Here is a 26,862-nt window from a genome sequence, read left to right as displayed (position 1 = left end):
TAACATTTTGTCTCGAAAAGTAACACAAATGTGTGTTGACTCAAATTAGACACACTGAAGATGACAGTTTCTTTTTAAAGGTGCTACATGCAGCATTTTTAAACATCAATATATCATTGTCAAATTACCTTAAACAAATGAGTCCAGGAGATAATTGTTCTCCTCTGTCTCACACCAGTAGTATTGTTAGTTCTAGTGTTTCTCCACATTAAGACTACATTTCCCATCAGCCCTGTTGCTTCCTGCCCCCCTCCTCCCCTCAACATGTTGGAAGTGATTTCTCCATCCTCCTTTCCCTCCTTCCACCATCTGCTGCCAGAAACTCTTTCAGCTTTAGCTCCGTTTGCTCTGGAAGAACAGAACCTCTTCCTGTTTTGTGCCGTAAAGCGATCCAGCAGATTTCCCTCCAGATCCACCAGGTGGAGAAACTATGGAGGATGCAGAGTAGAGGCTGATAGAGGCTGACAGGCTGCTCACTGATGCTCTGGTTTGTTTACGGTGATAATACTAATGTGTAGAAGTTAAAGTGGTAATGATTTATTGATGTTAAATGCTGCAGGTAGCAGCTTTCAGAGCGTGGGGAGCAGCTCCTGGCAGCGAGAACACAAAGGTGCTACTTCTTAAAAAAGACATCTGCAAAGAAGTTTCTCAGAGTTTTCTTTGAGTTGGGGGAAAACTTCCCATCCTCCCTCTGTTCTGCCCTTCAAAGGTTCCCACTGGCCCATGGGGATTTTACCGTTTTCTCTCCCCAGCCCAGCGCCGTCCCTTCACCCGTTACCGCCGCCCCCGATTCCCCCCCCCCCGCTCTCTCGCCGATAATTTAAAATGCACTCGAACTTTCCGCGTGTGACTCGCCGCGCGGCTCCCCCGGGTGCGACGGACACCTCCGCAGCCCGCAGTAGCGCTCTGCCCGGCTGTTTGCTCAAGACTCTTCATGAAAAATAGATGAGAATTAAGTTCCTGTCTCTATGGGCGAGGCCTTTTGTCTTCGCCAGGCTGTTTGCTCAGCATCCAATACTTGTCTCTGCGTGAGAATACAATCTCATGGAGAAGATCCAGGGCTTTCTGTGTGAGTGTGTGTGTGTGTGTGTGTGTGTGTGTGTGTCTGTCGTGCTGTTGAGGAACTGGCAGGTCTTCTTAAGAGGTGTGAGAAAAACAACCACCGGTGCCATATGGAATAAGGTGCACAGAGATTTTTACGTGCATACACAAGAAAACACTCGTCCAAATGTGCGCGAGGGTGAACATCCATAATTCATGCTCACACACACACACACACACACACACAGACACATGCGTACACACTTACACACCCTGCACACCCCTTTGTACACACACACACACACACACACACACACACACACTCTCGCATGCAGTACAAACCGAACGGCACAAATCTGCTCCTCGTATCATTTGGGATTTGAGCGACATTCTCCAGAGAGAGAATGTCCTTTGTTTCGGAGACAGAGAGCTAAACCCCGAGCCGAATCCCCGGCCTCATTCTCATCCTCAGGTTGGTGAGATAATTGGTACAGTATTTTTTTTTTTTTATGTGTATTTATATATAAATATTTTTGCCTGCTGTTGAATGCGCCGGCTTCATATTCTCTCCATTCAAATCAGGATTATCCTTCCTGCGCTGAACTGAAGTTTCTTTGCATACCTACACAAGTCGCTTTCTGCAGATAATGACACGCTTCAAGGGGCGGTTCACCCAAAATACTACTGAGACGTCTGATCGGCTCGAGTAAATCCCACACTGTGGAAGAAATGCAGACGAGCGACTGAATAACTCTTAACTGTGTAGAAAAGCTAAAGAAAATGACACACTCTTCAAAAGGCAAAGTCATTTCCAACACATCTGTCTGTCTCGTTTTGAGTCCCAAGTCAGTCTCAAGTCTTGAGGCACAAGTCTCAAGTCAAGTCTCAAGTCTAAATGTAGATTATCAAGTCAAGTCCATGTCATTAATGTCAAGTCTCAAGTCTAAATGTAGAACAGCAAGTCAAGTCAGAACAAATCAAGAGTCCAGTATCAATTTAATATCTTAAAGAAAACTAAATATCTAGGACTTTTCAATGCAATATGGTTTTAATAGGATAAAAACTTGGTAAGAGCATCATGAGTTTGATTTCTATAATCAGTTTCAACTTCAATAAATTCAATCATTCCATACAAATTCAGAAAACAGAATTTAAATTCAGTCGTCCGCTGGAACAAATCTCATCACTTTCAATCTAAGTCATTTACACAAACACAAGATGTCAAGTCAAGACTTTAGAAACCTTTTCAAGTCATCAAAGTACAAGTCAGAGTCAAGTCCCAAGTCACCAGAACCCAAGTCAAGTCAAGTCTCAAGTCTTCTCTTCATGCAGCAAGTCGTTAAGATTAGCTCATCTGTTAATGACAACATTAATATGTTGTTTTTAACATAATGTTTTATATGTGTATTTTGTCCCAAACAGGACTCAGAGAGGCGCTGAAAACGACACATTCCCTTTTAAGGAGCGTGTTTAACGAGGACGTCTGATGTCAATATGTTTTCTCATTTTATTTTGGGTGAATCATCCCTTTAAGCCTGTTGTTTATCGTGCTCCAGAGCCGCGGCGTCAATCACAGTGTAGGTATTTAAAGAAGTCGGCGGCAGCAGATGGCTCACCTCATAATGAGGACACAAACACACCAACGAGTTTGTGGGTTTCGCTGTGTTTTTTTTTTTTCACCCCCTGGCTTTGCTTTTATTTATTTATTTATTTATTTCGGTTTTTTCTTACCAAATTGGATCGGGGAATGTGTTGCGTCTGCATATACATATATATATATTTATTCTGTGGGATTTGTCTCTGCCTGTGTGAAAATGATGGGATGTTGTGGTAATTGAGCCTGGAAATGTGGTTTTGGTTATAATGTTGCTTTACAATGGCCCTTTTTTCCAGTGTTTTAACCTGTGAATTCATGTAAAAACACAACAATACTGCTTAGGTATGCGATAAAACTCTGAAATGCAGTATTATTGTGTACTTACAAACTTTTCCATGGGTCAGAACACAGGTTAGAGCCGCTGTAAAGTGTTTTTTAATGCGAAGCAGCCCGGTGGATCTAGTCGCTCTGTGTTGTAGATCTGAAACGCTCCTGCTGACGACAGGAGAGGAATAGTGTATCGACGCTATTCCAGTGCCTTTCCCTTTGGTGCCTTGTTCTTGTTCTTTTTTTTCCCCCCCTCTCCTCGCAATTGAAAGAAAGTCGCATTCCCTCCTTCTTTTTCCTCGTCCTTTTCTTTTCCCTTCAGAAGAGGATTTTCAGAGAGAACAGAGAGGGAGAAAGAAGAAAGACAGAGAAGGAGATCAGGGACAGGGAGAAAAGGGGAGACGGAGGGACGGAGGAGGAAAGAGAGGGTGTGGGTTTGAGAGAGAGAGAGAGAGAGAGAGAGAGAGAGAGAGAGAGAGAAGAGGCTGATAGGGCCAACACCTAATCAGGATGAGAGGCAGGGGCGTCGCTTTGATGCCGACGATAAGTGGAGCACAGAAAATGAAAAAGAACCGACCGTTTCCCCACAGAGACGAACACAGTGAACGGCTTGTCAATACCCCAGAAAAGAGGAGTGGGAGGAAGAGGAAGAGGAGGAGGAGGAGGAGGAGGAGGAGGAGGAGAATGGGACTTTACTTTTTAATGTGACATCTGTGCAAGCTAATCTCTCTTATGTGTATCCTCCCGCCTGGACGAGATACAGTCTTCTGTTAAAAAAACCACAGATGGAGCGTCCGCCCGCCTCGACGCCGCCAAAAACTCTGGAGGGAGTTCAATCTGACTTCTGACTCGCTCGCAGTCGCTCTGCGCGCCGCGGCGGATGGCGGCTGCAGCGGCACAGTCAGACAGACGGAGAGCAGATTCGGGGGGGGGGGGGGGGGGGAATAACGCCGTTTTTCTTTTTTTGGGAAACTTCCCGACCGGCCGATTCGTGTCTGAGTCAGGGGGAAAAAAGCGTACATTTTTGTCACTTTTCAGCGCAAACATCTGTTAATCGCAACACAGTTTGACACAGCATATGGTGTTATTAATATATGTGGCGTTGGAAAGTAACACATATGTGTGTTTGGGAATTGTATATCTTTTATAAGACTGCTCCGTCAAAAGTTTAACCTTAAGCCATGTGCATAAAACCAAGACTCTGTGCTTGAGTTTTTATATTTGGCCGTTTTTTGATTGAACAAAATTGAACTCCTTCCATTGCTTTTGATGCCCTAATATCCCCTAATAATTACAATAACCTTTCCTACTACTAAGATGAAAATATTGTACGAATACACATTGCATGATAGGAATCATTCATTCATTCATTCATTCATTTAAAATGTGCTTCTTCTCACAGTTATTGTTTAAGCCGTTGCTGTTGTTGTTTCTCTGTCCAGTTTCGTCTCCTCGAAGGTTTCGTGCTAAAGTCCAGGCTCCCGGCACGCTGCACGTCTCCTGGAAAGAGCCGAAAGGAGACTTTGAACGCTACAAAGTGATTTATACCACAAGACCAGGTAAGATCCAGTGATCAGGAAAATACCCACAAGTCCATGTTTCACACAGGAAAAGATAACCGTGTTCGTTGCTTTGCTGGATAGATGGAGGATTACGATTCCCTCTACACGCTCTCTTTTTATCTTCGCCTGTGAAGTTGGAAGGTGGATGTTTTCACCTGTCGGACAAAAATCTCAAAAGTTAGGAATGGATTTGGCTGAAATCTGGTGGACAGATCAGATACCGTATCCCTCGGCCCAGACATCAGCTGATCAGGTCTGTGTAGATTCCTTTCACTCAGACAGGTAAATCTTCGCCAACGCTGAACAATTCTCCATCTTGCAAAGCTGCAGCCTCCGCAACGTTTCCTTAGCGCTTTTCTTTTCTTTCTTTCTTAGCCGACTTGGAAGTCCCAGATCCGGGACTTCCAAGTCGGCTGCTAAACAGCGTTGTTTTCACATGCTATTTGTCAGAAAATCAAAGCTGGAAGAAAAACGTTAAACAAGGATAAATCGTTACAGAGGCTGCAGCTTTGCAAGTTGGACGGTTGTTCAGTGTTGGCGGAGGTTTGCGCTCTACTGAGTGACTTCTAGTTGAAACTTTATTGATCCAGGGAGAGTTGACGGGGAACGAGAAGCTCCACTGGAGGAGCTGGTTGTGTCGTGCCTTGCTCAGCGGCCCCTCAGCAGCAGTCGCAGAGGGATGATGCGTCTTTACAGCACGGCTTGCGTCAGTATGTGCTGCATGCAGTGTTGGAAAGTAGCACAAATGCATGTCGCGCCCAAACTAGACTCTTCAATAGAGGACGAATCGAGGAGGTTTCACACTCACTTTGCCGTTCACAAATCATCTTAAGTATTTATGTCATTTGCTGCGGGACAAAAATCCTAGTTATGCACTTGGGACCTCACAGTAGTTAAACCTCTTGGCCCGAGGGAGAACAAATCAACCTTTTTTATGTGTCTTTCACCTGCGAGCCGCCTCACACCGCAGAGAGAGAGAGAGAGAGGCATGTAACCCGACACAGGATCTGATGTAACCGCTCTGCTGCTCAGGGTGTGGAAGCTTGCAGGTTTTCAGAAGGGGATTTCACTCCAGGTTTTTCAAGGTTTAGGAAAACGGCTTAGAGAACAAACATCTCAGACTGATTCCTTGGGTAAGAAGAAATACTAAGCCGTTTGCCTCAGTCAGGCTTAAATACAGTAGGAATATGTCACAGTTGCCATGGTAACATAATACAAACCTAATATTTTTTTTGTAGCTAAAAGTAAAGCACAACTTGATTCTGCTCGATGGAGAAAAAGCCATATCTAGAGTTTCTTGTGAGTTTTTTTGTTGCTTGGGGCGATTGTGCAGCGCCTTGATTTTAGGGAATTACTCAGGATAACAAACATGACATGAGGGATGAAAACTTGAGTATTTAAGGATACGTCCCAAGTGAGGTGGGAGTGTGCAGCTCATTCCAGTCATTCAGCTCCACTGGCTTGGAGGAAATGGGGGTCGGAGACAGCGGGAAGCGTCAAGCCGGTTGTCAGCTTCGCCAATCAGTGAAGTTTTAATCTCGCGTAGCCACACCTCCGCCTCAAACTAACGGAGGTCTGGAGTGTTGGATATAAAGACCTTGTGGAGCCAGAAGCAGCCATATGATTGGCTCTGAGTTTGAAAACACAGGCAATGGCACCTGGTTTGTTTTTCTGTCTGCAAGTTTCGTTGCTACACTAACGATAAAAATGGATGAAAACTTTGACTTAAGACTCGCTTCAGTTTTGTCAGCAGTTTGCTCTCGACATCAACCTGAGTCGGTGAAGCCTTTACAGCTTCTTATCTTGAACACTCTGCTTCAGAACAGGGATAATGGGGAGTTTACCAACAGGCTCTGGTAAAACTAGGACAACACACAGGTGAGCAGCAGCGCCAGGCTCCGCCCTCACACAGTCTTACTGGTTGGAAGAATGACGACAGCCCACAGAGGCTCCGCCCTTTTCTAACCTGTTCTCCAGAAGTTTGAGATGGAGGTGTGGCTACGCGAGATCAGTAAAGATTTATCATGAGTCAAACCCGGCACAGCTGGACCCTGTAGATTATATAAAGCTGCACGTTGGCGCCCCAAGTGGCGGCGGGGGGAGATAACTGTTTTTTTTTAAGTTTGGAGGACTTCATTACCCAGAAATCCTGTAACGTGACGTCAGTAAGCTGTTTACTCCCTGAACCCAAATTTCTTTCTGATTCTTCAACTGCCCCAACATCTTAAGTTTATCAGTTTTAAAGCTGCACTAGACAACTTCGTACTCTGGCGCCCCCAAGTGGCAACAAGAGATAATTTTTGAATCTTTAAAGGGTTTCATTACCCAGAAATCCTGTAAACTACATTTCTTCTTCTTAGTGTTTATTAGGGGTGGAGGAGGTGAAAAGGTTCAGCCAGCGTTGGTGAATCCAGTTTTCCAGCTGTTGAGGAGAAAGTTTTGCATTCTGCTTTTTGAATTTTGCCACACGACCCCAGAAATTAATTGGGCAGATAGGGAGAATCTGCAGCGTCTCAGTTAGGGAGGATGGGACGCTCTTCTCTGTTGCAGCCACACTTCACATTCAAATCTTGGCTAGTGCAGCTTTAATTGAGACCACGAAACATGAAAACCCAAATTGGATCAAAACTACAGTATATATTATAGCTGAATTTTAAAAAATTCCATCAGGGTCACTTGCCATTCCTACGGAAGAGGATTAATGTGAAAACTGCATTTTAGTTCTGAGATTAATCTCAGAAGTTTGACTTTAATCTCAGAATTCTCACTATATTCTCCAAATTTTGACATGAATCTCAGAATTCCGACTTTATTCTCCAAATTTTGACTTGAATCTCAGAATTCTCACTATATTCTCCAAATTTTGACATGAATCTCAGAATTCCGACTTTATTCTCCAAATTTTGACTTGAATCTCAGAATTCCGACTTTATTCTCCAAATTTTGACTTGAATCTCAGAATTCCGACTTTATTCTCCAAATTTTGACTTGAATCTCAGAATTCCGACTTTATTCTCCAAATTTTGACTTGAATCTCAGAATTCTGACTTTATTCTCCAAATTTTGACGTTAATCTCGGAATTCTGATTTTAAATTTAGAATTCTGACTTTAAAGTCTTCATCTCAGAAACTCAAATACATTTTTCACATGTGGCCCTAATCCTCTTCCGTACATTCCACTGTCTCTGATGTAACTTTTTCCTGTGATGATGTAACGGTCCTACCATCTCACCCGGTAGTTTCCAGCATCACTGTCAGTCTCAGCAACAAAAGGTTAATGGGGCAGCCGGCTGAGCTCAGGAACATATAAAGGGTTGGACCTGGTGACAGAAAGCCTTCTCTCTGCCAGGACTCTTCACCGGGAAAACGGAGCCGTCTGGTCGGCTTTACTGCACTTATACTGGGATGAAATTAATTCCATACCTTTTGATTGACTGTAATCACAGTAATCAGGCGAGGATCTGTAGGTTGACGTGTGATTACAGTCGTGAGGCTCGCTGCAGACGAGGCAAACCGCGGCCAAGTTTTTTACTGCAGTGCGAGAAAACGAGCGCACCGGAGTCGTCTTTACCGTTTTATTGATATGATGAAAAGCCCCAAGCATTCAATTTGTGTTCTGTTTAAATTACAGTGGAGGGAGTTTACAAAGTTTACAACAAAGTCACGTTACGCTAGAAGAGTAAAGGAGAGGCTGTAATGCTACCGGCTGTTTCCTCAATGATCTTTTCACTTCTGACCACCTTGCCTCCGCACAAAAAAAATAAGTATTTTCTCCATTTTTGTCAGAAAGAGGTGAGAAGATTACAATCTCTCCTTCTGTTGTCATTCCTCCAACATGGCGGCATGGCCTTGGTAAACATTCTTCGTGCAGGAGGAGGCCGAGTTCAACGTCAACCCAAACGAGCGCAACATTTTCACAATATGATACTATAGCATGGTAAAAATTCATATTAAAACAGCTTTGGAAACTACCAATTTACAAAAGACAAAATGTATCCAAGGCATTCTTCCCATACAAAAAGTAAAAAGCGTTTATTATTTATTTATTTATTTATTTATTTATTCATGTGGCACCCTGAGGAAGACTATGTATGTGCTGCAACACATCGGTGCAAATAAATAATAAAGGCTTTTTACTTTTTGTACGGGAAGAGTGTCTTGGATATATTTTTTTCTGCCGGAGCTTTGGAAACTGTTTTGAACTGACAGCAGAAAGATATTTAGGTCCTGATTTCTCAAAACGATGCAGGCAGCAGCTGGACGACTAGACGCTGTTTCAACTTTCATTTTGTTGCTTTATTTAGACGTTTAGTTTTCAGCGTTGGTGCGGGCCGTCGTATCGATATCAGCTCAGCCTCAAAACATTTGCTGGGTTGTTTATTAATCAATTTGAATCTAAATAGTTGGACTGTATAGTACATAGTTATTTTTTTACTTTTATTTAAGCAAACACTGGTTTTGCCGAGCATGTAAGCCCTTCTTTAACACTACTCAGCTTCACATCACATATAGTTACAACCTCAGTACTGATGGATACATGGCGAGACTTCCTCTTGTTTTGATGGATTTTTTTTAGGTTTTATTTAGGTTTAACTCATTTGTGCATAACTGAAACTGAAGGAGAGAGAAGGCAAAAACACTCTAGAGGGTGGGTGTGTGTGTGTGTGTGTGTGTGTGTGTGTGTTCAGAGAGAGCAAGAAGGAGAGAGAGTGTGTGTGTGTGTGTTGTTATACGCCCAGGAGAGAATAGATGCACGGGCATGAAGTGCTGTAAAAAGTCTTCTTCACTGTTTTATTGCTGTGTGACGAAACGCTTCAAACATTCAGCTTGTGAAATCAGTTTCAATCCAAATAGTCACACAGGCCTCTCTCTCTCCTTTTCTTTCTCCGTTTCTATTCTTTCTTCTTCTTCTGTTCTCACGGTTATTTTCCCTCAGAAGAAGACGTCAAAGTATAGAGAGAGAGAGAGTTTTTATTGCACCGCAGTAAAACAGTAGAAGCGCCTTAACTGTCCTTTACTGTGTGATTGTTTTTGACGGAAAACCTCAAGAATCAAGTTTGTAATTGGATGTGAATTACAGTGTAGTAAGTGGCTTGGTGGTTCCCAACGTGAGGTCTGGGGACCAGCAGGGGCCCTTCAGAGGGTCCCGGAGGTCCCCAGTGAAATGAGGTGTAGTTTACTTTCGCTTTTATGTCACTCACTAGACTCATAGAAGCATAATGAGAGAATATATAAGAATCACTATTTTGACTATGGCTTCACTGTTATTTCTCCTGTTTACAGTATAGAGTTATGCAATTCTACACTAAATCATAACTAACCACGAAAAATGGCGTACTGCAAATATATTTGGGGACGCTTGACATGAAACAGTTTGGGAAACACTCGTTTACAGTCCTGTAATTGACTTGAATTCAAATCCTTGTACATTATAAACAGATGTAGGTATTGAAAAAGTCCAACTTCTTACTTCTTTTTACTTCCACCTGTTCCCATCAACTTTGCTTGAGTCCCAAGTCAGTCTCAAGTCTTGAAGCACAAGTCTCAAGTCAAGTCCCAAGTCTAAATGTAGATTACCAAGTCAAGTCCATGTCATTAATGTCAAGTCCCAAGTCTAAATGTAGATTACAAGTCAAGTCCAAGTCAAGTCCAAGTCATTAAAGTCAAGTCTCAAGTCTAAATGTAGAACAGCAAGTCAAGTCAGAACAAATCAAGAGTCCAGTATCAATTTAATATCTTAAAGAAAACTAAATATCTAGGACTTTTCAATGCAATATGGTTTTAATAGGATAAAAACTTGGTAAGAGCATCATGAGTCTGATTTCTATAATCAGTTTCAACTTCAATAAATTCAATCATTCCATACAAATTCAGAAAACAGAATTTAAATTCAGTCGTCTGCTGGAACAAATCTCATCACTTTCAATCTAAGTCATTTACACAAACACAAGATCTCAAGTCAAGACTTTAGAAACCTTTTCAAGTCATCACAGTACAAGTCAGAGTCAAGTCCCAAGTCACCAGAACCCAAGTCAAGTCAAGTCTCAAGTTTTCTCTTCATGCATCAAGTCGAGTCTCAACAGAATTGAATAGATACAGTTTATTTCTCTGCTGTGTTCGACTGGGAATTGATCATTTCATCACTGATCCATCCGGTCAGAGTTTACTACCCACTTCTTATTTCCCATGATGCACCGCTGGATGTAACTCTCCCTGCTGCCGCTGCCAGCCGGCGGCAGAGAGAGAAGACCTGTGGCTGCTGCTGAGGCTCGGCTGTATATTTGATCACAGTAATGGAGAAAAATGTCAGATAAGACCCAGTAAGCACAGGCAGCTTTCCTCTGAACACCCTGAGGGAGAGATGGATGGATGGATGGATGGATGGATGGATGGATGGATGGATGGAGTGAGAGGGGAATAGAGAGAGAGAGAGGTGGCAGTGGAGGCGACAAATAAATGGAAGTGGAGGACGACACCGGAGGGAAGGATGAAAGGATGCAGTTAAAGAGCGCTGGAGAGAGATTGGAAAGTAAATGGAAGGAGGGATGGGGGATCTGGATGTAGAAAGGTGCAGAAAGAGAGAGAGAGAGAGAGAGAGAGAGAGAGACAATCTTATCATAACAGCCTGCCGGTGATCTGTCAGAGGAGCAAGGAGGGAAATGTGTTGAGATATTCTTTCCTTTTCTTCAAGCAAAGCACTGTTCTAGTTTCATTACAGGGAGGGAAAGTGATAGATAGATAGATGGATAGATAGATAGATCGATAGATAGATAGATAACAGAGAGCGTCACACTGTAGATTTTACGACAAGTGGCTGCTCTTGTGGAAAAACTTAATTACGATTTCTATGTTTTTCCCATTAAACTGAAGGTTTAACGAGGTCATTTATGTATTGAGGGAGTTTCACGACCGCTCGGCCCTCGAAAACCTGTTAAAACCCCCGTTTGTATAAAAAAAATAATAAAATACATGGGTGGCCGTGAGAAAATAAGCATCCTTTTCTTCATTCCTGAAATGAAGGTAGGAGAAAAAGCAGATGTGTGGGTTTTTTTTTTTTTTTTCAGCGTGAAGAAGAAGCAGCCAGCACAAAAACAAAAATCTCCTCGATTCACAACCTCAAGGCTGCTTCATTCACAATTCAGCTGAATGTCAGTTATTTTTGAAACTTTGAAGGACAGTGTTGGCTTTGTAGTTTTAGAGAAGGGAGTCTATATGAGAACTGTACCATTGAGATATGACTCACGTATGCAAAATCACATTAATTGAACAGAATGGTAATATTAGGTGTGACAAAACTGGCATTTTCAAATAATATTCCTACCCTACCTCATTTTGTCAGTTTTTAAATAAAATTTGCTTGTTCTCATCAGTGTAAACAGCAGAATTGTGTGTAACGATTCCCCAAAATCACCAAATCATCACCATATGATTCCACTGAAAGACGATAAACGATAATATTGAATTATCGCCCGGCTCTACGCTTTCCACACGGCTTGTAGTGGATTCAGACGAAAACTCCAGCCAGAAACCGCTAAGCCTTCAGTAAATATGGCTGCTTTTTTAGAAGCCTTCAGTCGCCGTCTGACACAGTGCAGTCAGGAATCTGCTTCACACACACACACACACACACACACACACACACACACACACAGCAGAGGGGTCAGAGGTCAGCGGGCAGCCAGGAGTCGTGAACCTGCAGCAGGAAGCCGTCCAGCAAGTTTGCGGTCTGGCTCAAGGTTATCTGGACCAGGTCCGACATGTTGGCTGCCGCAGGGATTTGAACCTGTGAACCTGAGACAGGTGGTGCGTTCAGGTGCTGGTAGGAATCTGGGACTTCCAAGTCGGCTGCTGAACAGCGTTGCTTTCACGTGCGATTTAGTCTGAAAATCAAACCTGGGAGACAAACGATGAACAAACACAGACGTCCTGCAGCTTAACAAGTTGATTTAACCCCTTAAACTCCCTGATTTTCCCCTTAAATTTCCCCTTAAGTAGCTTCAAAGTTATAAAAAACATTTCTTCCTTACCGTACAACAACGTCTCCTCCGTATTCTGTATCTGCTGTTCCAACGCTTCACTGAAGCTGCAGCTGCTGATACTGAGAGAAATATTCAAACCCAAGATGCCATTTTTTTATGGCTGCACCATTACAACAAATGGAAAAATGTTGATGTCTTGTGCTTCATTTTCTCCACATTTCCCTGTAATTCAGTCTGACATGTTTGGTGTCTTTGGAAACCTTGGGATCTGGACTAGAATTTAAAATACAGTTCTGTGGGTTTGAACAAAGCAAAGCTTAACGTGAGTTTGAAATGACGGAGTGGGACCGGCAGGGTGGAAGAGGTTTTAACAAACTTTATTTAAAGCTACATTTAAAGCTATTTTTTCTGACCACTAGAGGGTGACAGAAACCGCAACACATTTTGTAAACACACAGCAAAGCTACCGGGCGACGGCAGCTCTTAAGGATAAAGGCTAATGGCTAAAATAAACGTACCGACGGAGAAATATCTCCGGTTACCAGTCTCACTTTGCCAGATTTTCCTCCTGCTGAAGGTCACATGTCCCACAATGACAAGTGAAGAGGCAGGTAGCAAGTTTACTAGTTGAAAACGTTTCCTCGCTCGCTTCATCGATTCGCCTTTTCTCGGGCCGACTTTGACAACAAGTCTCTTTAGGTAAAGAGGTGAAAACAACAGCTGGCTGTTTGTTTGTATCATTACTTCTCAGAAATCTCCACGTCGCACACGCTAGCTTCAGGATCGGTTACATGGTCTGAAATCACCAACAAGTCCTCCAACCCATGCGACCACATAGGTCGTTTGTCCCTACCCTCTAATACGACCCACAGGAGCGTTTCCAATGTGATCTCACAAAAATACGTGAAATGAAAACAACTTGGGTTATGGTTATGGTTAGGCAACTAAAACAACTTGGTTAAGGTTAGGAAAATGGTTTGGTCAGGGTTAAATTTGGAAACGCTGGTAATCGAACCCTGGCCGCCGACATCGAAGGCAAACGTATACGCCCATTCGCCATCCCCGTCCACAACGCCCTTGCTTTCCACCGTGTTATTTCAATGTTGAGAGAGAAACGTGACGTCAGGTGACGTGGACGCAGACCAACGTAGCACATTGTCGTTATTTACACGACCGCTAGAGGTCGCTTAACTTTAAAACGTAACTATAGGTCGTAATAAGCTGCTTGTACAAACGACCTATGGGGTCGTTTTTTGGGGCTCGAAATCGCTTATTGCAGGTTTAAACTCATGTTAGTTATGATGGTTAGTCTGGCTAACTACAAATGTGGAATAAAGTTTGTGTGTTTTCTAACCGTCGACTGACACAAAACTTGAGTTTTCCGCTTTCTAGAGAAGGTTAAAAATAAAAATATCACTGGGTTGTAACTTAGAAACTTAGCAAAGTTTTCTCCAACTTTCCGACTTCATCGCCTGACTTCATGTGAAACTTCCAAGTAGGACATTGGATCTGTCCGGCAGCACGTGAAAGCGGGGAGTCTCTCTACCCATCAGGCCACCTTTCCCCCTGAGTCATCCACTGTAAATGCTTTCAGTCCGACCGCCTGGCAGCGAGCGGCGGAAAGCTTCGCCGCTTCTCTCTCAACCTCACAGCCGCCACATTTTCAAATGGGCTTGACATTTTCACCGGAGCCCGATGGCCTTGTTTTCTGAGACGTGCCCACACAGTTCCCTCTGCAACGTGTTGCCTGTGGGTAGCACTTAGTTTAAAAAAAATAAAAAAAACAGATTAAAAACTAAGTGTTGGAGGAGCCTGTGTGCCTCCTGGGCCCAGAGAGGAGCTGAATGACAGACAGACGGGGGGATAGTGATCTCCTAGCTGTGGGTCAGCGGTATCACTATTACTGTAATGAAAGAGAGAAGCAGAGAGGGAGGTGTAGTTAATTTTCTGGGGCGGCGGAGGGGGTTTTAAGTGTTCTGCTGGACGGTTTTAATGAGCTCGTCTCATTCTGACGGACGTGAAGAGATTTCACATCGTTTGAAACGTACAGACAGACGTACGGGACGCAATACACACTAATATGCACATACTGTAGTAATGTACGTGAAGTTTTATCTCCAGAAGGCAAAGATAAGATGAAACTTTAATGATGCCCATGGGGAAACTGGGATATATACATTTTTGGAAACGCATCATTACATAAAGATCATCATTAAATATATCTAATTATAGATACTGTGTGTAAAAGTAAAACATTTTCTCCCCCCAAGAGCTTAAGTTGCTGCTTCTCGTTTAAAAAAGAACCGTAATATGCTTTAATTTTGTGCTACCAGTCATTTTGTAAGTAAGAGTAGAAGCCAATTTTTTTCACATGGTGGAGATCTCATTTAGGATTGAAACTTTTCATATAAAGAAATGGGCTTTAATAAGCTGATAATATGAGATGAAACTTCATTGATCTCCGTGGGGAAATCAGGTTGCTGCAGCCGCAAAAATTAAAGGATTAAGCTGTGGGGGGAAAGAAAAGAGAAACAGAATATAAGCACAAAAATGGAAAATAAAATAAGCAATAAGCACTATTCTCTCATCATACACCCTAAAAGTAATTTGCATATGTTATCCCTATGATCTTGGACTTTCCAATCGATATCTGTGGACATGAGCGAGGAAACAGAAACCTAAGCTTCTTTGTAAACTGCCGACTTCTGCAGATCTGTCAGTCTGCGTCACAGTGAGAAATCGTTTTTTACCAGCAGAAACTTTTTATTAGTATCACGAAGGCATTCCATCTCGAATATTTTGCTTTTATTTGATTGTGTTTTTATTTATATTCTTTATTACCTTTTTTTTCATATTCTTGAGCACCTTTTACTTCCCCTCGGGCGTCAATAAAGTTAATTTGATCTGATCTCAGCCTGTGATGCCAGGGGGTTTTTACATGTAACAGCTTCTCTGTGTGAGCGATTCAGATCAAAGTGAAGACATTACAAAGACACTGGAAATAGTTTGAAGTTATTTGAAACAAATGCATAGAAGTGTGCAGTAGGCATGTATCCAACGCTAGTACATCTAACAGAAGGGATGTAGTGAAGGGAAAACCAACCAAAACACACAGTTTAGCCACGCTTTTATTTGTAGAATAGAGTTTTATAAGCTAAACTCACAGTATACATCATAGTAAGTAGTATGAAGCTGATGTAAGTTATAAGAAGATGGGGTTGACAAAGCAGATTCTGCCAATATATAAAAAACAAGTCTCACTTTTTTTTTGCCTATTTACAATTATTGGTAAATGTTTTCTTTTCTTCGTTCCATCGGCATAAGTTTCCTCCAACCAGATTTCGGTGTTCCACTTGTTCAAACTGAAAGGTTTAACAAACATAAAGAAAGAGATTCACTTAAAAACAATTCAGCAGCATGACTAGTTTTTTATATATTGTCAGAATCTGCTTTGTCGGCGTTCCTTTATGTGCTAGAAGTGATTTTCAGACTGTTCCTCCAGACAATGGCAGTGAATGGAGAGAGAAAAAAAACACAATTCTCCAGTCTGCTCTACCGGAGCAGCAGATCAGCAGATATCTTAGTTACAACAAGATTGAGCTAGCAAGGCAGTTTTGTGTTTATATGTGTGGTATTTATTCAGTTTGGGAAATCCCACGATCTCTAGAAAGGATTAGCTCAAGTTGGCTGGCTAAATCGTCTCTGTTGCTAGGTCGTTACTAAGGGTCGGCCTACTTGCTGGAGTAGTAAACTAGGTTTCATTACATAGGAGTCTACTGACGTGACTGATTGTTTTCCAGTTATTAGTCAGACCCCATGTATTTCCAGGGAAACGGAGATAACACTAGCAAAAAGTTTTTTATTTTGAGAGCGAATTGCCCCACAATATGAATACATTTTGATTATATCTTTTATTTTGTTGGTAACCGTTGTATAATCGCAATATTACACGAGAGGGTGAGCTTTACCGTCATTATTGGCACCACACACCTGGGTCGAATAGCATTTTTAAACACTTGTAGTGGTTTGTTTCAGCCGACTCAGCTAGCAAAAGACTGTGATTCATGCAGCTGCAGATGTGTGTGTGTGTGTGTGTGTGTGTGTGTGTGTGTCTGCCTTTAGTGAGTCAGAGGTCGAACTGTGTTTATGCCCGAAAGGAACAAAAGTGAAATGTGTGCTTGTTTAAGGAAAGTCAATTTGTCACCTACATATTTCCATGATGCGTAGCTTTACGCTAACTGTCAAACCGTTTTCCTGTATCTACAAATCACATATCACTAGTTTCCTCGTCTGTGAATAACAGAGGAAACAAAATTCCTGTTAAACAGATTATTTTTCAAAAGTGACTTTTACGAAGTTGCCAAGAGAAGGCTGAGTATTTTTGAGGCGGCATAAATACATTTAAAAAAGTCGAAAATGGTCATATGGAGGAAGAGAAGTCTGTCAATTAAATATAGCCTACATCTATTCATTTAATAATAAAGCTAGCGCTTTTCCCTTAGCTATGACATTCCTCTTGCCCTTCCAACCTCCTGATTGGTGACAGAGCTATGAGGACACTTCTGTTTGTTTTGATATAATGATATAAACCTCTGCTTCGGTGACCTGGAGATATCCTGAGATACCAAACTGTTTTGCTGACCATAATATTGATTGATCAGCTGCACTACGAAAAATGATTCCCATGGTTATTCTTTATCAGCAGTATCACAGCTGGACGGCTAGCTAGCTAACCAGTAGGCTAAACAAACTGACTGGGGGGATGGGAGCTAACTAGCTTCGGTAGCTAGTTGACAGCCAGCTGTCTCGCAAACTATATTTCCAAAAACTAACATAGAGATAGACAGTTTTCTTATTTCATGTGATATAGACCAGTCTAGCATAATTTTGAACTGGGTAGTTGGTGCACTGGTGCATTGTGGGTCTGTATACAAAGCTTCTCAGTAGAAAGACATTTTCTGTTTTTACTATTGCTGGAGCACCTGATGTAATCATGGAAGAAACTAACGTGAAAAGGGGGAGAGTGGTTTCCTGACTTGTCCTTCTTTCTAGAGCCGCCATTTTGCACCAAGAGACGTTCAACAATCATACAGGGAGAAATCAGGGAGAAATCCAGCGTAGAAGAGGAGAGAGACCAACTTCTCCATCAACAGTAGTTTTGTTGTGTGGGCACGACTCACTTTTTTCTCAAATGGAAAAACTCTTGCTTTGCTGTTGCTATACTATCGCTCTCTCCTCCGACACATACAACACACAGCTGAATACATCAAGTTGTGGGAAACGTAGGCGAGGCAGGTTGAGGGAAAATGGGTACATCAAAAAAGTAAATTACAACACTTACACTCACAAAATAGAAACTGCTGGAATGCATTGAACATCGCAGACTGAGGAGATCTAACGGTGTAAGAGCATCCGAGGGGATTTTTCCTTTAATTTTGGAAAAGTGGTGCGTACATCACATCATTGTACATCACAGCTTCTCATGCACAGTGTGAAGTGAAAGTGCAATACAGACTGCTAGCTCTGATTCATATATCCTGTGTGTATCTGCCTTTACTGTGAGACCGAGCTGCCTCTATAGCCTACTCTGTCGGCTGTCACTGTTTAAAACCCATTGGTTGTAATTGTTTAGTGTTGGGACAAAAGATAAAGACAATTAAAAAAGACAAGATCAAAGAAAGACAAACTGAGAGAAAGAAACCACAAGAGACTGGTGGAAACAAGCAAATGAACACTCCAGTGAATTTGGCAAAACAAAATTACTTCAAATATATCTATCTATCTATCTATCTATCTCTGGTTTCCCTCACTTTCCAATCCCTCCACTATCTTTGTCTCAATCTTCTTTCTTTCTTCCTTTATTTCTTCCTTCCTTCCCTCCTTCCTTCCTTCTTTCCAGTCCCTATCGGTCGTCCATCAGAAGTCAGAGTGACCGGCTGTATTGATCCTGCAGCCAGAGAGTAAATAAGTTCATGTGCAGGTCGGCTGTTAAAACGGCTTCTGCGTCCGAAGCCTCGGCTCACAGCTCACAGAGTCCGGATGCGTCTCGGAGAATATTTCCATACATCGACCTGAAACAAGACATTTGACATTTGATCTGAGGTGAGCGAAGGCCGTCATCGCTCATGTCGGCGGACGGCTGGAGTTCAGGCTGCAGAGGAAGTTTAATTGCTCCTTCGGGGATGAAAGTTTTTGCCGTTGTTACCTGGAGGTCTTCTGCTCTCACAGATCCGCCTGTGGATCTTTATGTTGCTGAAACAGGTGTTGGGTCTGTGTTGAGTTTGACAATTTTATGTGAAGATAATTACATACACCCAAGATTTTTGAGGGGGCATACATTTATTTAAAAGGAAAAAGCTGAGCATGGTCATACGGAGGAGGAAAAGTCCGTTAAATATACATTTATTCATTTAATAAAAAATCTAGCGCTCTTCCTTTCCAACCTGACTGGTGACAGCGCTACGAGGACACTGAGTTGTTTTTGTTTTTTTTGTTTTTTTAAATGATGATATAAACCTCTGCCTCCTGACCTGGAGATATCAAACTATTTGTCTTTGTTGAGGTTGACAGTTTCATGTGAACATAATTACATATACCCAAGATTTTTGAGGTGGCATGAATATATATGGAGGAGGAAAAGTCTGTCAATTAAATATACATCTATTCATTTAATAAAAAATCTAGCGCTCTTCCCTTCCAACCTGACTGGTGACAGCACTACAAGACACTGAGTTTTTTTTTTTTTTTTTTTTTAAATGATGATGTAAATCTCTGCCTCCTGACCTGGAGATATCAAACTATTTGTCTGTGTTGAGTTTGACAATTTTATGTCAGCATAATTACGTAGATATCACTGAAGTTGTCTTTGTTATTTCTGCGATTTCCACATTCAAAAGCAGGCCAGGAATTATAAACAATGCTAAAGTTATTATTTTAATTGAAAAGGAGGAAGCTACAAAAGAAGCAGAACAAAAAACAATAGCTTGAACTCTAAAATGTTTGCACGGTGGAATTAAAGTCATTATTTTAACTTTGTCTGAGACTTTAGCATTGTTTTGAATGTTGAAACACCTTAATTGGACATTTTCACTGTACTCAATGGTGCAATAAGAAATTTCAAGGACAAATTAATGATTGCAGTGCGGCTCTTTCTGTTGAAACACAATCAACTTGCTACTGGCTTTGTTTACATGGTGATCTACTGGCTTTAATACTTTGTGTGTTTTCTTTGGTCCAAACCAGAGTGGAAAAGTTGACTTTGTTTTTGTATTCGGCTCATTTAGGTTCATTCTGACCAATCACAAGAGAACCAGGGCTTGTAAACAAAAGTCACATGACTCACATGTAGCTCCTTTATTGGACAGAGTTTTGGTCACCTAGGTTAGAGATTTTTCGCATGATGGTCTGTCTCTTCTTCTGTGGTGTTCATACCAGTTAAGAACACATGAAGAAATAGCTGATTGCGAGCATCAGTCCAGACGGGCTAGGCTTTCCAAGCATGAGGAACCGCGTCTGTTTCCTTCTACCCATAATCCCCTGTGTTTTGGGGTGGTTTCTTGCAGTTGGAATTGCAGTTCTCTTGTTCGAGGACTGAGACTCTCGGTGCCGTTATTTGGTGCCACCAGAGTTCAAAGGTCATCGTTCTCACCTTCACAAGCAAACCAAACTAAAGGAGGAAACACTGCAGAGTTCAGAGATCAGAACATGGTGCTTGGTGTGAACGCGCCCTCAGACTTAGGTAGAAACCGCGTCACCCGGTCCTTTCCGTGTTCACCTGGGTTTCCTCCTGCCAGTCAGGTGGATTGGACTCTAAGTTGCCCGTAGCTCTGAGTGCGAGTCTCTCTGTCTGTGATGCACCGGCGATCTGTCCAGAGTGTTTGACTGTTTGTTCTCTCTGATCCCTCTCTGACCAGGCGGACAGCAGACTGAGGTTCAGGTGTCGAAGCAGGAGGGTAAACTGCTCATCGAGGACTTTGACCCGTCTAAAGAATACAACTTTAAGATCACAGCGGTCAGCGGAGCGCAGGAGAGCAAACCTCTTCAGGCCAAACATGAAGGTAAGAGTCTGTCATGAAGTCACAGTCATATAAACAGCCGCCAGTACCAGGGTTCGACTGATACAGGTTTTTGAAGGCCGGTACCGATACTTTTGGATTACTGATTGCCGATTGACGATATTTTGTGCTGATATCTTACGATTTAAATGCCAAGAAATGACCAGAATTCAATGATTCCACCAGAATTTTATTGTTTTCAGGGTGGCTAAAGAGCTAAAGAGCTAAAGAGCAAGACAGAATGAAACTGAAAAATGACTTAATTATCTTCATCTTCATCATCTCCTTTCCTGACAAAAGCATTCGTACAGACCTGGATGATAGATATTGTTTAGTAGCGTCTATGGGTCTAATTTTTCTTAAAATCTAAACTTGAGTCATGACGTTTGACCTTTGAAAAACGCGGAATATAGTTACAGCTGTTTATGTTTACTTTTGTAGAGCAGCATTGGACGCTAAAACTCTCAAACTATCTCATCTCCATCATCGACAGGCGTCCTGATTCTGACATCCGATTTTTAGTAAAAGGCCAATATTGGCGTGATAAACCGGCCAGATGTATGAATGAATCTCAGTCTTTAGCACTTTTTGAATTTGCATGGTGATTCATAGCGGTCTGGTCAGTCTATCCACCACTGATTCACTGACAACATTTTTGGTGTTAGTTGTCAGTTATCAAAATCTTTGACCAATCACAGCAGCAAAGCAGCTTTGACGTAATCTGGAAACGCCTCAGAGCAACAACAATCATGGCGGCGTTCACTTCTGAGCTTTTAAACAGCTGATTGTTCCTGCTTTGATTCATCGACGGCGAAATCACGAAATCTAATCTATCATCCAGTTCCTTTGCCTTTGGCTGCCATTTTGGTCGTTGTTGTCGCTCTGTAACACTCGTCATAAGGAGGTTTGTCCCGCCTACATCCACCATCCAATCGGGATTGTCAGACAGTATCTGTCTGAATTTACTGCCGGTGGATAGGCTTGTGTCCAGACAGCTATGAATCACTAAATCGCTAAAGACTTGAGATTCACGGGGGCTGGACACCAGGCAAAAAGTACGGGCAGTTCTTCCAGCATAGAGACAACAGTGTAGATGTGAAAGCAGAAGCCGTCAGCGGTGACTCAGGCTCCTCAGGCTCCTCGGGCTCCTCGGGCTCCTCTGGCTCCTCGGGCTCCTCGGTGGGTCTCACAGATTAATCACACTGTGTCTAATTAATCAAAGTAAATAAGGTTTGATGTTGTTTTTCATGTTGCTGCCATCTGGCTTCTAAACTTCTTACATAAGGCCTCCAGCACTTTAGGTTCTTTTTTGCAGCTATTATTATCGCTGCTGGTCGCTTCTACTCTTCGATCTACCAATATTCTGTTTTACTCCATTCCTCTGTGGTACAGTGTGACAGAGCTCACATGCTATTTTCTATTCTATTCTATTCTATTCTACTCTTAATTGATTGAAATACATTGTCATACATCCCAGCGGATAACACATGAAATAGATACCATTTGTTTCCAATGTGGACCCCATGATTACCTGGTTAGCCTGTGTTTCTATTCTATTCTATCCTTTTCTATGCCACTCTTTTTTCACTCTCTTCTCTTCTGTTCTCTTCTTTCTTCTCTTCTCTTCTCTTCTCTTCTCTCCTATCCTCTCCTCTCCTCTCTTCTCCTCTCCTCTCCTCCTCTCTTCTCTTCCTCTCCTCTCCTCTCCTCTCATCTCATCCTCTCCTCTCTTCTCTTCCTCTCCTCTCCTCCTCTCCTCTCCTCTCCTCTCTTCCTCTCTTCTCTTCCTCTCCTCTCCTCTCTTCCTCTCCTCTCCTCTCCTCTCTTCCTCTCCTCTCCTCTCATCTCCTCCTCTCCTCTCTTCTCTTCCTCTCCTCTCCTCCTCTCCTCTCCTCTGCTCTCCTCCTCTCTCTCCTCTCCTCTCCTTCTCTCCTCTCCTCTCCTCCTCTCTTCCTCTCCTCTCATCTCCTCCTCTCCTCTCCTCTCCTCTCTTCCTCTCCTCTCATCTCCTCCTCTCCTCTCCTCTCCTCTCTTCCTCTCCTCTCATCTCCTCCTCTCCTCTCTTCTCTTCCTCTCCTCTCCTCCTCTCCTCTCCTCTCCTCTCTTCCTCTCCTCTCCTCTCCTCTCCTCTCATCTCCTCCTCTCCTCTCTTCTCTTCCTCTCCTCTCCTCCTCTCCTCTCCTCTCCTGTCCTCTCTTCCTCTCCTCTCCTCTGCTCTCCTCTCCTCTCCTCTCTTCCTCTCCTCTCCCCTCCTCTCCTCTCATCTCCTCCTCTCATCTCCTCCTCTCCTCTCCTCTCCTCTCTTCCTCTCCTCTCCTCTTCATGCTTTAATGTGGTTGTCTCTCCCCTGCAGCCCAGCGGTCGGGTGTTGAGGTGGTTCAGCCTCAGCGGAGGGAAGACAGCGGCGTCACCGAGGAGAACAACGAGATCTCAGAAGGTAAGAACCTCAGCAGGGGAACCGGAGGAAAACCAGCAGAAAGACGAGATTGACGCCTCCGTCTGTTCTGCGTCTCCGGTCTTCTGGATTCAAGACCTCTCCTGTTTAACGAGAGCAGAGGAAGGAGTTTTTTTTCCTGACGGGAGATTCTCTTTGAAACGCCATATCGGGGAGACGAGCTGTCAGTCTTCGGAAACAACTTCGGAGGGAAAGTTAGAAATGTGTCCCGCAAACCAGGAACAAGTTTTTTTTACAAATTGGAAGCGGCAGCAGCGCCGACTTTTTCTGTTCTCGGCTCCTCTCCGCTCTCCAGGATCCAGACCTCTTTTCTTTTTTTTTGTGACAAGAGAAAAGTTTTTTGAAAAGGTTTCTCCAGCACTGACACTTGAAGCCGTCACTTTGAAAACCCCTGGCCTTTTTCAGACTGAGATTTTTAACAAAGAGAAGAGAAGAGAGGAGCGGCACCGCGAACACAGGTGAGTGGAAGCTGAAGAGGAGTGTGAACAGGAGCAGCGATCGATTCACCCTGCAAATCAAAGGCCCTCTCTCGCCTCTTTGGAAACATTGCCTTTTCATGGTGTTTTTGTAATTACTGTTCTCACACTTTTTTCAAGAAGAAGAAGAAGAAGAAGAAGCCTGTGAATGCAATGCTCCTGCACTTAGACAGCGAGCGTCATCGCAGCAGCCTCATCCCCAAGAAAATAGAGGGAAAGGAAATGACAAAAGGTGTGAAAAGGGGAATTTGAGCAAAGAAAGGAAATGAACGGAGAAGAAGCAGCGCGGTAAACAAGCCTGTTTCCATTTTAACGTGATTTTTAACCTGAGACACAACATCCGACACCGCAGAGGAACAACAAGCCTTTGTCCTTTTCAGGCTCCAGTTTACTGCAGGATGTAAAGCTCCCGGTGTTTTTCTTGACAAAAACTACACACAAAAAAAGTGTCACGCTGCGTCCCCTTTGCAGTGTGTGAAGATGTGACAGTGTGTGAGTGGTATGGTGTTAATGATGGAGCAGATGTGACTTCTGGCCGCCGCCTCAACCGCAAATGACAGCCTCTGCTCCGACAGAGGGAGAAATACTTTACAACAAAACATTTTGGTGTCAATCTACTTACTACTGCATTTAAATCAGACTCACTTCATTATCTCTCCTGTTTGTGTTTTACTTCACTTTAATTGTCTCTTCTGTTGAGATTTCCTTTTTGTGAAAACTGTCACATAACATTAAAGGGATTATTATTAAGTACAGTGAATGTACAGTACGCTCCACTTTGTGTTTTTGTCTTTATTACAGTAAAGACTGAGATAAAAAGGTAGAAAGAAACAAAGAAAAGACAAGCGAAAGAGTGATACGGAAGTGACATAGATGGATTGATTGATTGATTGATTGATTGATGGATGGATTGGTTGATTCGTCCTGTAGCAGCAGTGGTACATCATGTGTTTCAGAGGCAGAAGTAAAACTTGGTATAAAACTTGTATAACAGTATTGAAAGCAACTGTATTGAATTTAGTGAGTTTTGTGAAAGTTCTCCACATTGCAAATCTCATTTCACTTCCTCACCTCGTCACTGTTTATGTAATTGTAGCCTGATCCCCCTAAATGGGGTTTAAACCTCTCTGGACCAGGACAGACCTGGTGATCTGTCAGTTTTACCTCCGGACAGCAGGGATGTCAGTGGTTCTCCAGCTGACCCGGGATGATTTCCAGCTGAATGTACCTTCTGTATTCTGAGTTAACTCTGACGTTTTGCTGTACTGTGGGTCATGTTGTGTTGCGTCCCCAGAAAGTTATTTTACCGTCCCACATGACTGACTGAAATTACCGATGAGCATGGGTAAAATCTAATTACTCCCTCCCTTGGTAACAGTAATGCTGTTGGGAGAGGTTTTAGGGCTTCAACTACAGATGTAGCGATGGTGAAAGTCTGACTTGTTACTGTGTGTGTGTGCTGCTTCGTCCCCAAGAGGAAAATTCAAAGTGTTTCAGCTGTCAGAAGGTGCGAGAGTGATCCAGGTTCTGAGAAACAAAAAGTTTTGTGTTACAATATAAAACCCTGTTGGGACGACTTTGTTCCACTGCATGAAGAACTTGACCCAAGCAATCGCTGCAGAATTGAAGGTCCCATATTAGTCAGTTTTCATGATTTTGTTTTCAAATCATCTTCAATGTTCTTCATGATGTTCTGCAGATAAATGTAGTTTAGTTCAAAGCTGAATTGAATGAGTTAAATTGAATGTGAAGACTAACTCGTCACGGCTCCTGATTGGCCGACAGCGGCGGCTCCTCTAATTCAAATGAGGTAAACCTGCTGAGTGGAGGCTTTCCAGTTCAAGTGCTGCAAACTGGACCCTGATTGGACGGATTTCAGTCATTCTTTAGTGAGGAGAGCCAATCGGGACCGAGTGTCAGACTGAAACTGACTGGAAATCAGGATTGTTGAAAATGCAATAACTTTAAATTTAACCACTCAAATCAAATCAAATGTTAGCAATCTCTTTATTAAACATATTTGATCATATATGTAGATAGAGGACATTTTGAATTCCTATAATATGGGACCTTTAAAGCTTGATAAACAAACAGCTGCTCTGTGTGTCGCTGCCTTCCTGATATACGTAGATGTTGCAGTAATCCCGTTTGTGGACGTGACAGATCTGATCCCAGCTGTTTCTGGAGAACACTTGTAACTTGACAAATGATTTAAAATGGGTGCGAGCCTCGACCGGCTGTGTTTCAACTCGCCCAGCAAGTCCAGTCAGAGCAGAGCGAGGGAGAGGAGGAGAGGAGGAGGGGAGAGGAGAGGAGGAGGAGGAGAGGAGAGGAACGAGGGATCAGGTCCAAAACGTCAAGATAATTATAGCTAAGACTTCTATAAAAGTTATTTTTCTGACTCATTACCGCTCCTTGGGTGTTGCAGGATTGCTGCTCTCACAGTGTTTCTCCCTTTTCTCTCTCTCTCTGTCTGTCTGTCTCTTTGTCGTCTTTGCTTCTTGTGCGTTTTGTTGACAAAATGCACTTTGTTGTAAGTCGCTTTGGACAAAAGCATCTGTAAATGACGTCATGTAATGTCTCAGTTCAATAACTCAGTAACGAAGAAGCATATGAAATGTAACTTTTCACAGCAGTATACACATTCAGAATGTATTGGGATGATTAAGTATTGTACTATACAGCAGTACATAATCAATAGTACAGAACAATTAATATCTCAAATATAGATTATTGGGTGTGAAAACGTGCTATATATTAATACATAATAATCAATAGCTGTAACAATGATTATTTGGCTTAAAAACATGTATTACATAGTCATTAATGTCAGTAATCATTATATACCCTGAAAACATGCACTATACAATAATACATTATCATTAATATTCATAATAATGATTTTGTGTTCTGTACAATATCACATAGCTCTAGTAATCTATAACAGTTCCAACACTGACAACATGTATTCAGTATTCAGAAGCAGTGAAGGCTTATCAGGCATCGTAGTAACAGTGTGTGTGTGTGTGTGTGTGTGTGTGTGTTGTTGTTTCTCTGTCTTTCCTTCTCTCTCTCTCTCTCTCTCTCTCAGTTATATTTATACATCCAGAGCTCCAGCAGCAGAATCTGTCACTGGAGCAGCAGACTGTTAGTGTAGCAGCAGAGAGTCTGACCAACACAACAGCTGCTGCTGTCAGGATGGAGGGAGGGAGGGAGGGAAGGGGTGATGGAGGGAAGGAGTGAGGGAAGGAGTGATGGATCGATGGAGTGAAGGAGGGAGCTGAGGATGAAAGGAAGGAGGACTGATGGAGGGAAGGAATAAGGGAAGGAGTGATGGAAGGAAGGAGTGAGGGAGGGAAGGAGTGAGGGAA

The 26,862-nt window shown here is 42.6% G+C and overlaps 1 protein-coding gene across 1 annotated transcript in view; it reads left to right on the top strand.

Annotated features, from left to right (window-relative positions):
- The window catches only part of col14a1b (collagen, type XIV, alpha 1b), a 208,527-nt gene that overhangs the window by 6,404 nt on the left and 175,261 nt on the right, over window positions 1-26,862 (top strand). Inside the window, 3 exon segments of the mRNA XM_078290196.1 lie at window positions 4,408-4,524; window positions 20,420-20,563; window positions 22,914-22,997. Coding sequence (XP_078146322.1) covers window positions 4,408-4,524; window positions 20,420-20,563; window positions 22,914-22,997 — 345 coding nt within the window.

This window comes from Centroberyx gerrardi, chromosome 19 (genome assembly GCF_048128805.1).
Source record: "Centroberyx gerrardi isolate f3 chromosome 19, fCenGer3.hap1.cur.20231027, whole genome shotgun sequence".
NCBI lineage: Eukaryota > Metazoa > Chordata > Actinopteri > Beryciformes > Berycidae > Centroberyx > Centroberyx gerrardi.
The sequence above is the reverse complement of the archived record's forward strand: the minus strand, read 5'-3'. Positions and strand labels throughout refer to the sequence as shown.